At 37.3% G+C, this 18,162-nt stretch overlaps 2 protein-coding genes across 2 annotated transcripts in view; one reads left to right on the plus strand and one right to left on the minus strand.

Moving 5' to 3' along the window:
• LOC140228329 (aqualysin-1-like) overlaps positions 1-9,869 on the minus strand; it is an 11,799-nt gene extending 1,930 nt beyond the window's left edge. The window contains exons 1-7 of the mRNA XM_072308557.1: positions 9,829-9,869; positions 7,791-7,921; positions 6,932-7,072; positions 6,192-6,321; positions 5,521-5,642; positions 4,654-4,795; positions 1,295-1,479 (exon numbers count right to left, since the gene is read on the minus strand). Of these exons, the coding sequence (XP_072164658.1) occupies positions 1,295-1,479; positions 4,654-4,795; positions 5,521-5,642; positions 6,192-6,321; positions 6,932-7,072; positions 7,791-7,898 (828 nt within the window). The 5' untranslated portion in view covers positions 7,899-7,921; positions 9,829-9,869. The remainder of the gene's footprint in view (positions 1-1,294; positions 1,480-4,653; positions 4,796-5,520; positions 5,643-6,191; positions 6,322-6,931; positions 7,073-7,790; positions 7,922-9,828) is intronic.
• A 4,064-nt stretch (positions 9,870-13,933) lies between these two features.
• Positions 13,934-17,033, plus strand: LOC140228330 (uncharacterized). The gene is made up of 2 exons (XM_072308558.1): positions 13,934-14,220; positions 15,973-17,033. Exon 2 carries the CDS (start codon positions 16,045-16,047, stop codon positions 16,924-16,926), a length of 882 nt encoding a protein of 293 aa, XP_072164659.1. The 5' UTR covers positions 13,934-14,220; positions 15,973-16,044; the 3' UTR covers positions 16,927-17,033.
• Positions 17,034-18,162: the final 1,129 nt, after the last annotated feature.

The raw sequence follows: 18,162 nt of genomic DNA on the forward strand, positions 1-18,162 counted from the left end.
TCGTAATCAATGCTGATCGACAGCGCGGCGGTCGTATTACTGGTGCGCACAGTGATGTGTACAGTGTACGTTACGTGTACTACGGGGTTCGGTTGCGATTGTCTCCAAACCAGTCCGCTAGTCTCTTTTACAGCACGCTGATTGAATGCGCGGCGGTCGTATCATTGGTGCGTACATATGAGCGATCTACGTGTACGGGGTCGCGACTGTCTCTAAAACCTATTTACTAACTGTGCCCGGGCCCCGGTCACAGCAACTCAAAAATAGGGCACAGTTATTTTCATGACTCCCCTTTTAACCAATCAGATGAGAGGATTCTAGAAATGAGGTATATAATACATTATAATATTGTCATAGTAGCTGCACATCTGCAGATGTTCTTTATTATTATCATTACTTGTATTATCATCATCACTATTATTATTATTATCAGTAGTAGTAGTAGTAGTAGTAGTAGCAGAAGTAGAAGTAGTATTACCATCATTACCATCGTCATTGTTTTTACGATAAAATCTTAAAACAAAACATTCAGGCTATGAAGGGACATAAGTTAAAGCTAACGCATCATAAGACATACATGTACTCTCTAAAAAAAATCGAGTGAAAATTTTCACTCTAAAAAGAGTGAATACAAAAAAGAGAGAATTTCGAGTGAAATTGGAGTGAAGTTTGAGTAAAAATGCTCATTTTCACTCATTTTGGAGTGACGTCAGGGATCACTCCAAAATCTTCGAGTGATCCCTGACGTCACTCCAAAATGAGTGAAAATGAGCATTTTCACTCAAAATTCACTCCAATTTCACTCGAAATTCACTCTTTTTTGTATTCACTCTTTTTAGAGTGAAATTTTTCACTCGATTTTTTTTTAGAGAGTATGAGATAGAGCATTGAAATTTGAGTAACCTGGGAAATAAAAAAAAAAAATCATCCCACGTGGAGTTCTTTAAAAAATCATATCATCTCTGACGTACCTTTGTACTTGCACACATTATTTATTCATCATTGTCCTTCATTGCTATAATCTCTCGGATAAGACATAAAAGTCCCAAATGCGGGGAATTTGATACGTGTGACACGAGCACCCTAATTACTTTTTAGTAATTCAACCACACCTAATTACTTTTTAGTAAGATTGTATTGCTCATTTTCCCCTCAATATTTACTTTAGTATCTTTTGTACGTAAAAGTAATGGACAGGTGCTGATCCATTTTTTAACAGATGTGAGATGAACTGAGATCTAGAATTTAGATGTCCGTATACTATCGAGCGACAGAATAAATGAGACGCGCTTACAGCTTCAGCACGTGCAGGCGAGTACCAGCACGCATCGGCGTCAGAGTTTCCGGCAGCCGCCACGGGGACGATTCCGGCTGCCGCAGCTCCAGCCACTGCTTGGTCAACCGCCGGACGGTAGAACAATCCAAAGGACATTGACATGACCGCTGGTAGGGTGGCAATACTGGCAGTGTAGTCAATAGCTGGAGAGGGGAAATATAAACATAATTAGATGCAATTTCTGAAAAAGTTCTCTTCTAATTAGCTTGTATCCAAAAATGTTTTCACCGGAATGCTTTAATCAACTTTTCATGAACAGGAGAATTCAAGAAACGTTCATAGCGGTCTCAGAATAATGTGGCACACAGGGGTCTTACATCAAGGCCCACATAGAGAAGAGTTCAAGTTCAACTTTATTTTCATTTCCATTAAATAAACAGGAGAAATTATATTCAATGCATAAACAAAACAAATTTGTAGTATTTTCGATAAACGTACATCAACAAGATACATGTGATGATGAGTAACGACATACAATTGCATTTATAAGGTATATACATATGCATATTACACGAATGGTAATGGAAATGGAGGGTCCCACTAAAAAGCCAAGCTTGTACGATATGGGACCCTCAGAAATACATGAAAAGCAAATAATGGCTTCATGAAACTACAAACAAATATATGAAACAAAATCAAAGAAACCAATGTCAACTGACAAGAAATGAAATAACAGGAAAGAACGAGAAAAAAAAATGGGAAAAAAACGTTTATCGTTTATCGAAACGTTTATCGAAAATACTACAAATTTGTTTTGTTTATGCATTGAATATAATTTCTCCTGTTTATTTAATGGAAATGAAAATAAAGTTGAACTTGAACTTGAACTTAAGAGTTAGGTTTATCAGTAATTTGATGCTAGAGTTTGGTGATGACCAGGTGAAACAAATTAACTTATATCTTTTCCCCCTTTTGCAGAACTTTATTACTTCTCACAACCAGTGACAACCTCTTCCTTTGATAGATCTGAATGTGTCAAGTAGCGAGCCAAGTATTAAGAATTATAACTTTCTTGTGCCTTGTCTCTATCAGCCGAGCAAAATGTTTGTCTTAAAAGTATTGACCGGAATAGTATTTTGTGGATAAATCTTGGCTTCATTGCGAAGACATACAACTGTATCATAAAGAATGCTCGACCATCAATGTGATATACGGTGGCGTCCAAGCTTGTTTCCCATGTGACAGCAATCACAACATTGCAAACTAGAGAAGCACTCAGAGAGCGCAGACCTCCACCAAGCAGCACATTTCCACCACTCATCTTGTTCTCCGCGTAGAGATCAGTGATTTCCACCCATACGTATAATGTACGCTGAAAATCGTCCGATTATCAAATATCTAGCCTTCTGTTACGTCATCAACTTTCAGCAGCGATGGAAGCGCGCTTCGCCCTTCAAATACGCGCAGCTTAAACTCCCAAGTTCATTGACACTACCTGCCAAAATATCGAAAATCCTCCATAAAATCCATGAAAATTCCCGGATCACTACCAAAATTTAATCATATATTACTTGTGTCATTCTTAACCTTTCCTGTAAGTTTCATTTAAATCCGTTCCCAATTTTTTGAGTTATTTTGAACACGGACAAACCAAACAACCAACAAACAAACGCCGATGAAAACATAAACTCCTCCCTTGGCGGAGGTAATTAGATGTTAAGCATGCCACGGGCAAAATTTCAAAGTAATGTTCATTCTCAAAGGAGAAAAGATATCTAAAGAATTTGTCAACAAGGCAATGCTGTCTCCATGGTATCTCTTGTTCTTTATTCATTTCTTATTTGTCTGTAAAATTTTTGTGTTCACTTTGTGTCAGACTATTTGAGAGAGTTTTACGGAAGTAAAGGCTGTGAACGAAATATCGCGTAAATTGTACAGTTATACAATGACATACTATTTGTATTTTCTCTGTTATAAATTTCATATGCTTCGCAGTGACATATAACAATCTCATGGTACAATATGATCCATAAAGAAATGGAGAAGTTCAGGAAGAAAAGTGATTTTAGTCTCATCAGATGGTAAGCACTGAAAGTTTTATCATTGTTTCATAAACATGAAGAGAATAACCCAACTTCCAGTTTCAGTTTTATTTTGTTTGTTCACTTTTACAAAATACACACAAAATTAATACACAATTAAAATGTCAAAATCAGAGACTCGTAATCTTACTTGTATAGTATAATATAGGCATACAGGTACACAACAATGGAATGTGAACAATTATATATTTTGAGGTACAATGTGGAGGAGACAGTCATCAAGAAACAATGTGCTTGACTGGGATGACAGCATCAGATGACAATAGATTCATAAGAAAAATCAGAGTTCTAATTGGAACTGAGGGAGATTGAGGCCCCCCCCCCCCCAAAAAAAAAAAAAAAAATCACTTCAACCTATAATTTTATTACATGTGCAGTGGATGGAACAAATTACGTTAAATATTGAACCAACACACGACGAAGAGGCCTACAAAGGACAGAGAAGGGGATACTTGAACTAGAGAGGAGGGAAAAAACAGATTAAACAGATTAAACAGCCCTTGAAGGATTGGAGCCATCTTCTAATCATATGCAAAAAGAAAAAAATGTTACCTAGGAATTCTTATTATGTTGAGCATTTGATCTGGAGTGAAAAAAAAATGAGTAACAGCAATAAACATATTACTGAAATTCATAGTAGATGAACGAGTCGGATTATTTTGAAACCAACAAGTATACGATGGCTGTTCAAAGTATTTACAGCAAGTTAAACAGCTATTTTAGTAAGGCCTACTTTTTAGCACTTTCTGTTTTTTGCAGAATAAAATTCTGGCGCGATGTTAATACACATATCCCAGGAACGGGTGGTCACATGTAGTGTTTATGGAGCTATAGGGCTCTCGGAGAGAACGAGTTAAAGGGACTGTTCTTGACTCCCTGTATAACTATACACTTAGGCCCTAAATATTCGGCTAATAATGCTCCCTGGTGTCACTGTTAAAGTCTCTGTGGCTTGTGTTCAGTGTTTCTTAAAATTTAGGACTCTGTATGTTTTCAGGCCCCTTTGGGTCCTTTTGGATTAATGATGGTAAGGAAATGCCTATATGTGGTCATTGTGAGGTTCTTACAGATCCGATCACTAAAAACATTTACTCTTGACAGTTTGAGTGAAAGGGGTGAATAACATTAATTGAATGTTACATGAAAAGGGATATCGTAGGAACATGTAAATTAATGATATATTGTGTTCAAATGAATGGCTACCAAAAGAGGATATCGTGTCAACAGCATGAATCGAAATGATTCAATACGCCGAGTGGTTATAATTCTCCTCACCTGCCACCATATCTGCGGCTGACCCACGGCCCTCGCAATCGAACAAACGAACGGAGACTATGTTCGCGTTTCGCGCGATCCCATGTATACCGCCCGCAGCGGTACCGGCACAATGAGTTCCATGTCCATGACAGTCCTCTCCCTGCCGTCGGTAAAAAGAAAACAAAAATGGCTTTGAATTCATCTTTATCCTATATTGGCTTATCTTATGGTAGCTTATTCTGGTCAAACAGAATTGGTAGGCCTTCACTGTAGACCCAAAAGATGAGTTGTGTGCCATTGGTGTACATGACATATTGCGCAAAACAATAATTCTGCCCTTTAAACATAAAGAGAACACATTATACGGGCCTTGCTACCATAGCCACAAATAAAATTCCATCTCAAAATAATTTGAATTAAACACCCATTTTACATTGAAAATGCGACTGAAAAGTATGTACTTTCACGATGCCTATTAACGTCGGTGTAGGGCAATTTATTAAACAGTTGTATTAACTTTATACTGTATGTTTCATATATATATTTTCACAAATAAATGTCATGGTTTTCTAGAAATCTACATGCTAAAGATGACCAGGCAACGAACATTTTCTGGAATTTCTGAAAGCGGACAGAAACCCATTCAAAAGAAGGTTTTATTAGTAGTAAGCAAGGAGATTTGACGGACGTCTGGAATTACGACGCGTCATCAGAGTCAACAACTTCATCAATATTACTGTTATATCCCTAAAAAGGCATGTTTTATGAAGCCAAGTATGGTCGTTGCAAACATTCTATTTCCAATATTACAGATGTGCATGAGAGGAAGAAAAAAAAATGACTGAAAAGAAGACGGAGAGGTATACAAGAGCCAAAGGTATTTACGTTCCGGCCGTCTCCTACAAAGTCAGCATCAGCTTTAACTGCCCTCCCGTTTTGGCCAAACTCAACGTGAGTATCTCTGATGCCTGTGTCCAATACGTAGACTGTTACACCGGTCCCGTCGCCTGAAAATAAACGGTAATGGATAAAAGAGTTTCTAACCTTTTAACTCTTGCTGATTCAAAAAAAGAATCAAACACGATTACGTAGGAACGATAGAGCATCCGTAGAGTTATACTTTGCACTACCAGAGTATAGAATGAAATGATATATTCTATAAGGCTAAGCTCTCTCTGTGATAACTCATAAAAATGAAGATTATGAATTTTCCGGTGTTCATTACATTTTATCGAGCAGCCGAGGCGTTTTGTAAATGAGTCAGTGAAATGAATTGTTATTGTTCTTGTATGAGTGCGCCCGACTATATTTGGTTTGTTGTTGTTGTTGTTGTTGTTGTGTGTGTGTGTGTGTGTCTATATGTGTTTATTTGCTCTTGTGCATAATGTTTATGTTTGTATGGGATTTTCATAATAACGTTTGCACCTTTTCAAGTGCTTTTAATGAAAAAAAAAATGTTTGGACTGTGTGACTGTCCGCGGTGAAAGCTACAAGCCTATATATATATATGTATATATATATCATATATATATATATATATATATATATTTATATACCATCGATATCAAATGTGTTGTCGTAAGGCAGGTCGCGCTGGTCAATGCGATCCAGTCCCCAAGATGACACATCGTCGATCGTGGCGATGGCATCGCTGTCGACGTACTTGACTCCTGGCATTCGTTTCACCTGTCGAAAAAAAAAATACCTAAATGCATAACGTAACTTATTATTTTCTGACAATTAAAAATGGCTCTAATCTTAAAGGTGGAATTATAACAAAAACAATGTGAAATGTTCTCCTGTAGGTTTACTTTGTTGGAAATAAAATGAGATGAAACTCTTTCCCATTTAATTCTCAATGTTACTTATCTATTTTTTAAGGTATGAATCTCATTCGAAAGAAAAACACTGAACAGTGTGGAAGTTTGTTTGTCTGTTTGTTTTCAGGTAATGATTTTGGGAGAACGACACTTTCACCATTTGACTTCAAGAGCTTTAATCTTTAACCCCAGACAGGAAAAAGATAAAGAACACACACAATGGAAAATGCAAGGACTTTGGGTAAATAAGGTGAATTTTAGATATCCCTTTTTGATTATTCTCGAGCCGAGCTGTTTGAAAATGCTATTCTGTAATCGCAAATGCATGTTGACTCTCACTGGAATCGCATGGTGCCAGCACTTTGTTTTAATAATTATGACAAATGAATACTTGACCGGCAAATTACTTTTTTTCGTAATGAAAACGGGTCTATTAAGAATTAAGTTCATGCGCTTTGTCTCTTTCTACAGCTCACCAGTTTGAGGGACTTTTCGTCCAGAGTAACCGCCATCCCCTTCAAGGCTGTGTAGTATCTGCGAGCTACATCAAACTTTCCACCAATTGAGAAGCTTTCCAGTTCAAGACTCCTCACGAGGTCATCGACGACTACGTTGTCCTGTTCGCAAAAGGGTTAAAAGATTCCACACTGAAAGAGTTTCATGATGTCCATTTTGAGAAAGTTTTATAGTTTTGATAGGGAAGGAGTAGACGTTAAATTCAACATATTCCTTTTGCTATATTTCAGTTCTGAAATCTAGCTTGCACTCATATAAGCTATGGATACAATGTCGATTAATGATTTATTATGCAACCTTTTTAGTAGCCAGTAACAACCTTTGATTTTAAGGGCAAGCGTAAATCATTTATTTCAGTAACTCGGTCTATCAACACAACATCAACAGACATCTTCATCTTAATCGACAGCTATATGTATATATATATATATATATATATATATATATATATATAATGATAATATTATCATTTATAAACATTAGTGTCCAAAATATTGAGAAAAATATGCTCTCAAATTTATGAACTTTGCTATGCTATATCATGCTTAATTCGAACATTTTGCATTTTGCATTTTTGGTTGTTTAGACATAATTTCTTCGTCGAGTGTGTGTTTTATCCACCCCCCCCCCCCCCCCTCCGGAAAGAAAATCATCACCTGTAGCTAAATACAATACAACTTCTTGTTTCCAGGAAAGGAAAAAATAGAGCAAATAATAGTTATTATGATAACTGAACCAGCCAGAATTGTGATTAATCTCGTAATGACATAAAGTTTAATATATGCTACTGTTTGATGGTGAATATGGCTGAACCAGTACCTCGAAGACGACAATGTAGCGGTCCTTGATTGCTGCAGTAAGCCTGTCAGCTGGCAACCCATTGGTCACAGTGACCACCAATAGGAGAGTCAGGATCAGGGAATGCATGATCACGTGATGTTATCACTTTCCTATACATGGGAGTCATATAACAAAACATGGCAAAACTTATTATGTATACAGTGGCGGATCCAGGCGGGGGCGCACCGGGCCCGTGCCCCCTTAATTTTTTTTTTAAAACAAAAGAAATAAAAGAGAAAAAAATGGGGGCATATGTCCCCCTTTCATTTTGTAAAGCCCCCCCCCCCCCCCGCCCCCTTTACGGAATTCCTGGATCCGCCCCTGGTATATGATACTTATAAAGTTGCCAAACATTAACTTCCGATTTCGGGTATATTTGAATTCTCACATTCGGCTTTCAGTGATATGAATATTGTGTGCAACTATATTTTCAAAATCGCAATGCAACAACAGCAAAATCGCTGGCCCCCAGATGAACATAGTTTTCAGGAAATGGCTGTGCAAGTATCGGTGCAGTCAAATAACATGAGAGGGAGAGTATTCAATTACAGCATGATTGATCTAATTTACGGAATCAACACGTTTCATTAAAAAAACCTAGGAAGGTTACATATCTCAAAAGATATTTTCGAAGTGGGACATTCTAACAAGAGGCAGATAAAATATTGATTAAAGAACTATTTTTTGGCTTTTAACAAATCTCAGGTCTTGTAACCTAGTCAAATTGACTTTTTCTCAAAAACTTTGCGACTTTATTAGCGTATCGATGGTATGTACATAAACACATATAATATCATACATAAAGCTCGTGAGATCACCCATTACGAAGGGGCTTCTGTGAATTGGGTTCAACAACGTTGATTTGCTGCTTCGAAAAAGGATTAGAAAAGGACATGTGCCGTCATATCGAGATAAATCACAAAATGAACTTCATGACGAAATGCGACGTCATCCGTGGATGAAAATTTGGAATGAAATGGAAATATTGACTGCTTTGGCAGTCATGTCATGGCTGATGTTTTACCCCAATAGCAGTCAATATTTCTTCACTATCGTAATCTTCACGGGGGGGGGGGGGGGGAACACATCAATCTCCCCTGAATTCTCTCAGAATGTGTTCCCCGACGTGTGTAGAGTGTCTCGTGCAATATTCGAGACATCATGAATGCCTCATGAGTGTATACATACCTAGCGGGGGAAAAAAAAAATAATGTTTCATGGCAAGTGTGAATACTACTTAATATTAATGTATCTTCACCTTTCCATCCTCGAGCTTTACAAGGTCGACTGAACAAAACAAATGAATGGATTCTTTTTAGTTTATCTATCGCTTTGCTATTTTGTTTAGAGGAAATGGAACTCGACTGCCCAGTACTATGCATTAGATTTACATAAAAAAAATCTTATAGCCCGATGAAAATTGAGATATCCGAAATACATTACCACCGTCATTATCCTGAGATCGCTATGTAACAATGCACATTGTTAACTTTGGCTTTAAACTTTACACTTTAAAATAGACTCAAATAATACATAGAAAGTGGCAATATGTAGGCCTATTACGCATAACTTTAAGTGATAATATTGTGAGGCAGTTTATATATAAAATAAGGCAGTTCTTCCATAGTGTACTTTACGCCTGGACGACTTCAGCTTTAACATCTTTAATGGAATACTTAAATGAAAATTACCTGGACTGTATGACACACCTGCCGTTAAAAAAAAAAGTAAAAACGGGAATAGTGTTAATAATTTCTTCTCTGTGTCGCTTTTAAAGTGAGATTATACATGTTATGTGACACTAACTCTGAAATGATAATAAAAAATAAAAGGTAAAGTTATTCTAAGGAATACCGAGGATAAAAATGCCTAATATCTTACATCCATTTCTAGACAAAGTAATATTTGTCAAATTCAATGGAATATTAAACTAATATTTCAAACTGGATTAACATTCGGGTTTGAATTACTACTCAGACAAACGATGCAGTCGAGGAAAATTCAAACATCTTCTTACCTTAAGCTCAGTGAGACCAGATTGTCTTAGATGACACTTCTTCACAAGCAATGATCCAATTGAACAGTTACTCCTTCGCTGACCGATAAATGTACTGAACAACATATCTTAGGAGCAGTCGTAATTAAGAATTCACCATCAATAATTAATCCCAACCGATGACGTGGTTACCAGCAAAGTGATGACACGTGACATGACGTAATGGGAGGTCCTACGTCTGGAGAAAAAACAACAACAACAACAGCAACACACGAATGATATATGCGAAAGTATATATGATAACAACTTAGAATTACCACTAAGATTACCAACGTACCTTCCACACGTGAATCAACAAAATGATCCATGTCAAAACAATTTATGCAAATTAAGAGAAAAAAAATGAAACCCATGACGTGGATACCAGAAAAGTGATCGCACTAGACATGATGAAATCTGAGGGCGCATCTTGAGAAATCAAACAAATGTTATGATAACATGTAATAATGTAATGTAATATAATGTAATAATAACAACTTGGAATAATCCAACTAGATTACCAACGCGTCAGACAATTTAACGAATGAAAGTACCGGACGCGAGTAGAAGAGGAGGAGCTCCGAACTCAATCAGAAAATGTCGACCAGTAGTAGTCTGGAAAACCCAATACGTACTTATTTGTTCATCACTGCACAAGCTTCTTCACAGACAGACCTGGGTTCGATTCCCGTGTTACAAGCTACGGTGGGGAAGAAGACAGGTGTGCAATTTATTAACAGAGTGGGTTAGTCATTTCTACAGCGCGCAGGATGGGAGATATGATTTCTTATCGAAATGTAGATAGCATTGTTATTGTGCTGCTTGATAAGTATTTCCAGCTCCAATAATTGCGAAAGATATCATCATTGCGTATGCAACGGTGTTTGTTTATGACTTCAAAAACGGAGAAATATGAAACGCAGCTGGTAAAAATCCCATCATTCAATCTTTAACAAACAAAAAATTTAAACTGGAAAAAATCGTTCAGCCTACAATGGATAGAAGTGCATTATGTCCCAAACGGAGGTCTCCTTGGTTCATGTTAACATCATCTTCACAAGTTGAGATCTTCCTATACCAGTAATTATTAAGCTACTTCGCAGTTGCACTTTGAGCATGAGCAGAAAAAAGGCCATTTGGTTTTTAAATTCATTGGGAAAAGCATCTGTGATGTATCTTTATGTAATGATTATTCTGCAATCCTTATAAATGCTGCTTGCCAGCACATCCATCTGACAGCAAAAGTGGTATTTGGCAATATCAATTGAAAGAGGCTGTTAATTCATTCAATGCTAGAAAATGAAACAGATACTTTCCCAAGTGTTTTATTGACGGATCACTGTGGTCATCTGGTCTATGCAAGTTCATTTTTTGTTTGAGCAGGATTGATGAATAACATACATCGTTATGATACGTAAAGCTTATGCATTATGTCGCTCTGAAAACGAGTGAAGTGTCCCTAACCGACTGAGAAAAAAACAAAGGTCATTCGGACCAATGTGCCCATGAGCTAACTCCGAACTGGCTTATTCCAAATCATCCAGTAGGCTGAGTGTACATATATATATATATATATATATATATATATATATATATATATATGCAGATAATAATGTTATGTTTATTGGATGAAAATTGGTTTTGGAATGGCTGAGATATCCAAAAACAAAAAGGTCCTAATCAAAGTTGGGACCCACCTTTTAATTAGGACGACTTTGTTTTACATTGTTGTTTGATTTCTTAGCCATTTCAAAACCCATCTTCATCAAGTATAAACTTTTAATTCCTTTTAGAATTGTTGACCCAGTCATATTTGGTTTCTCATTTTTATCGCAAAAAGTTAAAAATCTGAATCCCCCACCTCAACCAAAACTTTTCTATTTCCTTAAGGTTACATCGCTGACAGAAAAACATATGAAGAGAAAGAAAGAGAGAGAGAGAGAGAAAGAGAGAGAGGACGAAAGAAAATGGGAGGAAACAAACAACTGTAGATAGAGTGTCAACCATATGGTGCTCACAAGTCATTTCCAAACAAGAATCTAGACTCCCACAAACAATCTTGAAAGCAGAGCGGGTCAGGAGTTAAGTCAGTTTCGTAAGATGAAGGACCATTCCGTTGCGAACATGATACAGCGATATGACTGCCTGAACGTGACAATGGCACACACACGTACACATTATAACACACAAAGCGAGATTATGCACACGGCCAGATAACTTCTTATTCTTATATTGATGTCATGATTGTGTATGCATTTTTCCAATTTTGATTTTTGTCACCCCTCTGTCTTTTTTTTGTTGGTATTCTTTGTTTTAGTTACTCTCGTACACATAGGCTAAAGTTGTGTTATTGGCATTAATTTCACAACAGCTAGGTAACGTGTTATCGCGGTATGTGTTAAAATTGGCATGTACATGTGCCTCTGATGATTTCGTTTAATCTGCAGTACCCTAAAGTTGATCAATTTATTGCACACGTAAAATCTTACTAAGTTGTTTGACCTTCTCATAAATTTGGAGGCAGGGAGCTTAATACCTATAAAAAGCGTAATTGCATATTTACCTCAATAATTGAAGGATAGGCTAAACATTTTTTTTTTTTTTTGTATGTGTCTCCGGATATCGGTGCGTATTTTGATTGATATATTGCTCTAAAGAATTAACAGAAGGTCCTACACCTACAGACAGCATTATGTCGCAGTCCTTTTAAAGAAGTATTCCAGACGATTTATATAATTTTACATCATTTTGAGCATAAATAGTGCCATGGATAGATTGTGGAATTTATTGCGGTTCTTGAGCAGATAAACCAATACTCTGTCTGAAAATCGTCTGAAAGTCTGAAAATCATTCCTTTTAAGAGAATGATATCCATGACAAAGCACAAAGCGTTTTTCTTTCAAACCAAGATGAAACTCTGCCATATCCTTCTTGTTAACTACCCATAGATGTCTGTCTGTATTCTTTGTCTGCTCCCACTAGTTTGTTATTGTTTTCTTTTTTTTTTCATAATAATATTATGTTCTCATGTTGGACACGTTATTCGTTCAGGTTCGTTAATCCGAAACACGCAAATTCCCTATACCTAGAGGTTCGTTAATCCGAAAATGAAAAAGGGTTCGTTAATCCGAACATTTGTGGCGTTATTCCGAAGGTTCGTTTTTCCGAAGATTTGTTCATCCGAAAATGAAATTCGGAAAAACGAACCTTCGGAACAAAGAATCTTCGGACTGAAGAGCCTTCGGAATAACGAACCTTCGGAATAACGAGCTGTAACCGTTGGACACCAAGGAAAATTCAAACTGGCAAAAAAAAAAAAATATCTCAATGCTGAACACTTGCAACACTAGAAAAATAATTACAATGTTGTGTTTATGATGAGCTTCGATTTCAGTTGATGAGTAAATTGAGGTATCTGATTAATAGGGAAATATCAATACTACTACTGCTGCCTGACGCTGTCTTGTTACCTTTTTTTCAGTCCGATTGACCCTTTGGTATCATGTTATCATTAAACCAATAAAAGTAACCCACCAGAATCTTTATCGGCGATATGTAGGTAAACATGATTGTAATATTTCATACGGAGATGTACGTCTCATATTTTCACCAATCTAGCAACGCATTTCTCATATCTCTGTAGGCCTACATGACACCATTTCCGGGTTGATTTCTTGTGTAGCACTGTATCTAAAATCACAATAAGATGAGATCAATCATACATGAAACTCGCGAAGTGAAATAAAAGCTGTCGAAATGGTCGCAAACGACATGATTGATCTTTGGATCCTGGGGATTTTATGCCTCATCCCTCAACTACGCAACTTTTGTTGTGTGGGTATGCTTTTTCCTGTCTTTCTTACATTTAAAAAAAAAAAAAAAAAGCTTTGTCCGATGTTCATCGGAAACAACAGGCAAAGTTCGATGCCCATGTTTGTGGCTTCGATTCTCCTAATCCAGAGCGATGCTATTCTTGTACGTGACCTCAAGAGGTCAAATTGCCTTGGGAGGCATACTGCCGCTTTGTCATATGACCTTTGACCAAGAACCTGTTCCTACGCAATGAGACGCACTGTACTTCTTGAGTAGTACATGTACAACACTTAGCTCTTCGTGGCGTGTTACGGACACTGTGTATACAAACAGCAATCTATTACCATTCCCACGTCGTATTTCAAAGCAGGAAATTACTCTGAGAAGAAATCGGATCTGCTGACTGGTCTGACTGGAGTAAACATTGTAGTGATTGCTACAACGTGTTTGGTGCAAGCGAAGCTTATGCGACCATGACATGAAAGCGGCTTCATCTGACAGCAATTTCATCTGACAACGTCTGGCCTTCAAGAAGACAAAGAGTGTGCAACACATCAGGTGGTAGGTCCAGAGCAATTATTGTGTCCCTCTTAATATTTGAAGATAATTAGGTCATTTCGAACAACTCGCTTACAATGTAAAGAAATGCTTTGAATACCGAAGACAGGGTGCTAGATGATTTTGAATTCTAATGCAACTGCTCACAGGCGATTATGGCAATGTCTAGTATACAATGTACATTTAGTATGCACTCTGTTTCGGAATTGGCTGAGATTCCCTCTGTTTTCTGAGTATTACAGTCTATGGAAAGTATACTAGGAATTCTATATTTAAAATAGTAGAGAGAAATTAATTAAAAGACAGAAGAAAGACCATTTACAGGATAACGTATTATATGTATCATAATGTTATTATATAATATGCCCTTATTTATCTATTTATTTATTTATTTATTTATTTATTTATTTATTTAATTTTATTTTATTTTTTATTATTATTATTTATTTATTTATTTTTTTTTGGGGGGGGGCAATTACAACGTGTAATATAGCTTAGATTATTTAGGTACTGGACTGTACAATATTTAGAGAATTACAAGTCTGTAATACCGTTTTTGTCAGTACCCCTAGACCCACATTATATCCTACAATATACTTCCATAATGTGCTACTGGTGCAATGACACTTTCGTAAAGAACTATGCAGATCTCATCTTTTATCTCACTGATGTTATTAGTTTCTTTTTTTGTTTCGTTTTGTTTTTGTTTTAATTTCTTTTTTACTGGAATTTCCATTTCCTGTGGATGAATGTGACCTGAAGCTGCAGCTTCAAAACGAAGATACGGACTATAATATCATGCCATTTTGATTACTCAACATGAATAAAAATTTATGATATGTAAAACGTATATTCATTTCATAATATCTTAACTTAATTCCAAGTATCTTCTCTTGCAGACTTTTGTCTCCAATGATTTTTAAAACCAAATACACATATAAATGCAAACATTAATGTATTATGTGTGTGTGCATATATATCTTATCATCAGTATCATTATGTCATTGTCATCATGATTTTTATTGTATTTGTCAGTCAAAATCCTCAGTATATATTGTATACCTTCATATTCTAACAAGATATGGAGAGAAGCAGAATTTCATCAGAATCTTGTAAACATTGACCACAGTACAGTAAACTCTGTATGATTATTATGTTCACATCATGATTAAACGTCAACGGTTGCATTGACCTCACGTGACGTCATTGCTTTTTTTTTCCACGAGTGCATACCCTATGCGAAATAAGTGTCAATATAATTGGTACATGTGTAACTAATGCAATGAATACCTGTTACTTAGGACTAGGATAGTGAATCAAAAAAAGTGGACGATCTGCCGTGCACCATTTTGGACTATGTACTCTCCAAATGCATTGATAGCCCTCTTAATCATCTTTTACCGAACTGGATATAGAAATAGACTGGCATAAAACTGCACAAGGGTTATATTTTTGATGCACGCTAGTAAAGAATACACTTGAAATAATTTTGTTTATATATATATATATATATATGTTTGCGTGTGTGTGTGCACGAATTGGAGCTTTCGAGCTGTGCAGCTCATACATTGATTCGAAACGTCAAATTTATTGAATGATGAAGAAAAATGTTGTCTGTATCTTTGTGCACTAATTGTTTTGCTTGTATAATAGTGTTAGAATGCACTGTTATACTGTTCATCGCCGCCATTGTTAATTCTCTTGCCACATTGTGATTTACTCCTTTTTTTCAAACCTGTTTCTACATTCTCGTAGGACGCATAGACTTAATTCGAGACAACTTTGCGTGAAGTTGATCGCCATGTTTCGAGAGTCTTCAAGAGATAAATGGACGAGAAAAGTTACGTAATGTACGGTTCGGAGCCCTACCTACGAGATGTGGGCTTGGTTTCAGCGGGAACAGGTGAAAGAGACACATCCTTGCACCTCTACAGACGGAACAGCTGCCAGCAGGGCCGGCTGGAGCAGGACCTCCGGAGGATTCGGCAGCAGGAGGAGCGATCGCTGCGTAAGACCAACCGAGAAATCATCGACCTGAATCTAGAACAAAAGCAGCGCAAGGAAACACTGAGGCGGGAGAGACGCCGGTCCGAGTGCCTCGGTCTGCCTCCTCCTCCTCTCACTCCATCGGACGTCTTGCACTCCAAGGGAGAGCATCTTCTTTCCCGGAGACATAGTTCAACTGGAAGTAATCCAGATATGGTGACTAGCTCTTCCGGGTTAAAACGCGCGCAAGTTCGACGAGCATCCATCAGCACGCCTTCCACGCTACCCGACCTGACCGGACGCGACTCCCATTCAAGGTTTAAGGACCGTCCGAAGTCACAGTCAGCTGAGCGTTTACCTAACCCAGCCCACATGGACTCTACTTCTAGCATTCAAGAGACCTGTTTAGACTTCCGGCCCCAAAAAGAAGTCTTGCGTCTGAGGAAACACTCGGAGAGTTCCGTCAAATCGACTCACCAGCTTGGTGTCGCTGACAGGACGGGCAAGCCCCCGATCCCCACCAGCTCGTTCCGTTCGTCGCTCGCCGACTCCGAGAAGAAAACGAGGAGATCGTCTCAAGTTTTCGATAGATTGAGCCTCGAGGCCAGAATTTCCGGCTTGCCTGCCGATAAATTCTTAAAAGTCATTCGAAACAGGACAAAATCATTGGATGCAGGCACTGGGGTGAAAACACTCAACTCTGATACAGCAGGCAGTCTGTAGCTACTCGCATAGTGTACAAAGGCAAAGTCCATGACTTACGCTATTCTTATGTACGTGAAAGGTACAAATGCTGCTAACGAAAGTTTCTACGAAGCAATTGCTGCAAATTTGAAGGAACATCATTATCTTTCTGACCTCGGAAAAATACAATCTTACAACAAGGTATAATGTTTCAGTTATTTGACAATCTTGCGCTCTTTACCAAATTGTTTCTCTCTCCTACTGGAGTGTTTCTACTAGAAATATGAATTAGGATAAAGGAGGACGACAGAATACGTATTGTTAGACTCGACCGTCCAGATAATTGTAGTAATGATATCAAGCAAACCAGAAAAAAAGAACTCTACAGAAGTTTACTGTGACAACTGTGAGCATTTGCTTTAGGTATTGAACCATTTTACAACTAGAACAACAACAATAATTAAATAAACAGAAACCTACTGTGTACACACTCACCACCACAACTTGTTCACAAACCCACACACTCTCACACACTTTAGCACTCACTTGAAATTCTCAACAAGTCTATGCAACTTAATTGTCAAACGACGACCTCTCATGCTTTTACCGTCTTATTCTGTTCCCCATATACATTTTACATGAGACCAGTTTGTCTTGCCTTTTGACATTCAACCTGAAATCCATTGTCCTCCTCTCCATTGGCTTTCCGAAGGAAGAATAGCAGGAGGGGTGCGAAATAAACTCCCTGTTATTTGGCAAAGTTTCCTAATGCGAATGCAAACACTCCCTGTGCTAAATAGGAGTATGCAGGAGTAGCGCGGAATGTCATTTGTCACACCATTTCCTCACTGCCAACCTCAAATTCAAAGTTTATTTAGAACTTTATTGGATAAATTAAGTTGAAAACAAGTAAAATGACTAGTAAAGTATGTAGCAACTATGGTTTCATCATACCTTCCTTCCCATTACTTTGTGAATGCATGAAAATTATTATTGAAATGTTTATGAACATTGAAATATGAATCTAAAGTCTTTGAATATTTTGCAAGGTTAAATTCATAAGTTAAATAGGAGTGCAATTGCAAAGTAATTAATAATTGTAAGAACAACAAAAACATTTCATTGTATGGAAAAAAAAAATTCTAACACGTTAACCACAGCTGGTGCACTTATGTTTTATAGAGGCCTAGCTGCTGTCCGGTCCGAGATCGTGCGCTTTTTGACTGTCATCAGATGAGCGTGATTTTGCCCCTTTTCTGCATGATAATTTGCCCC

Source organism: Diadema setosum, chromosome 5 (assembly GCF_964275005.1).
Source record: "Diadema setosum chromosome 5, eeDiaSeto1, whole genome shotgun sequence".
Lineage (NCBI taxonomy): Eukaryota > Metazoa > Echinodermata > Echinoidea > Diadematoida > Diadematidae > Diadema > Diadema setosum.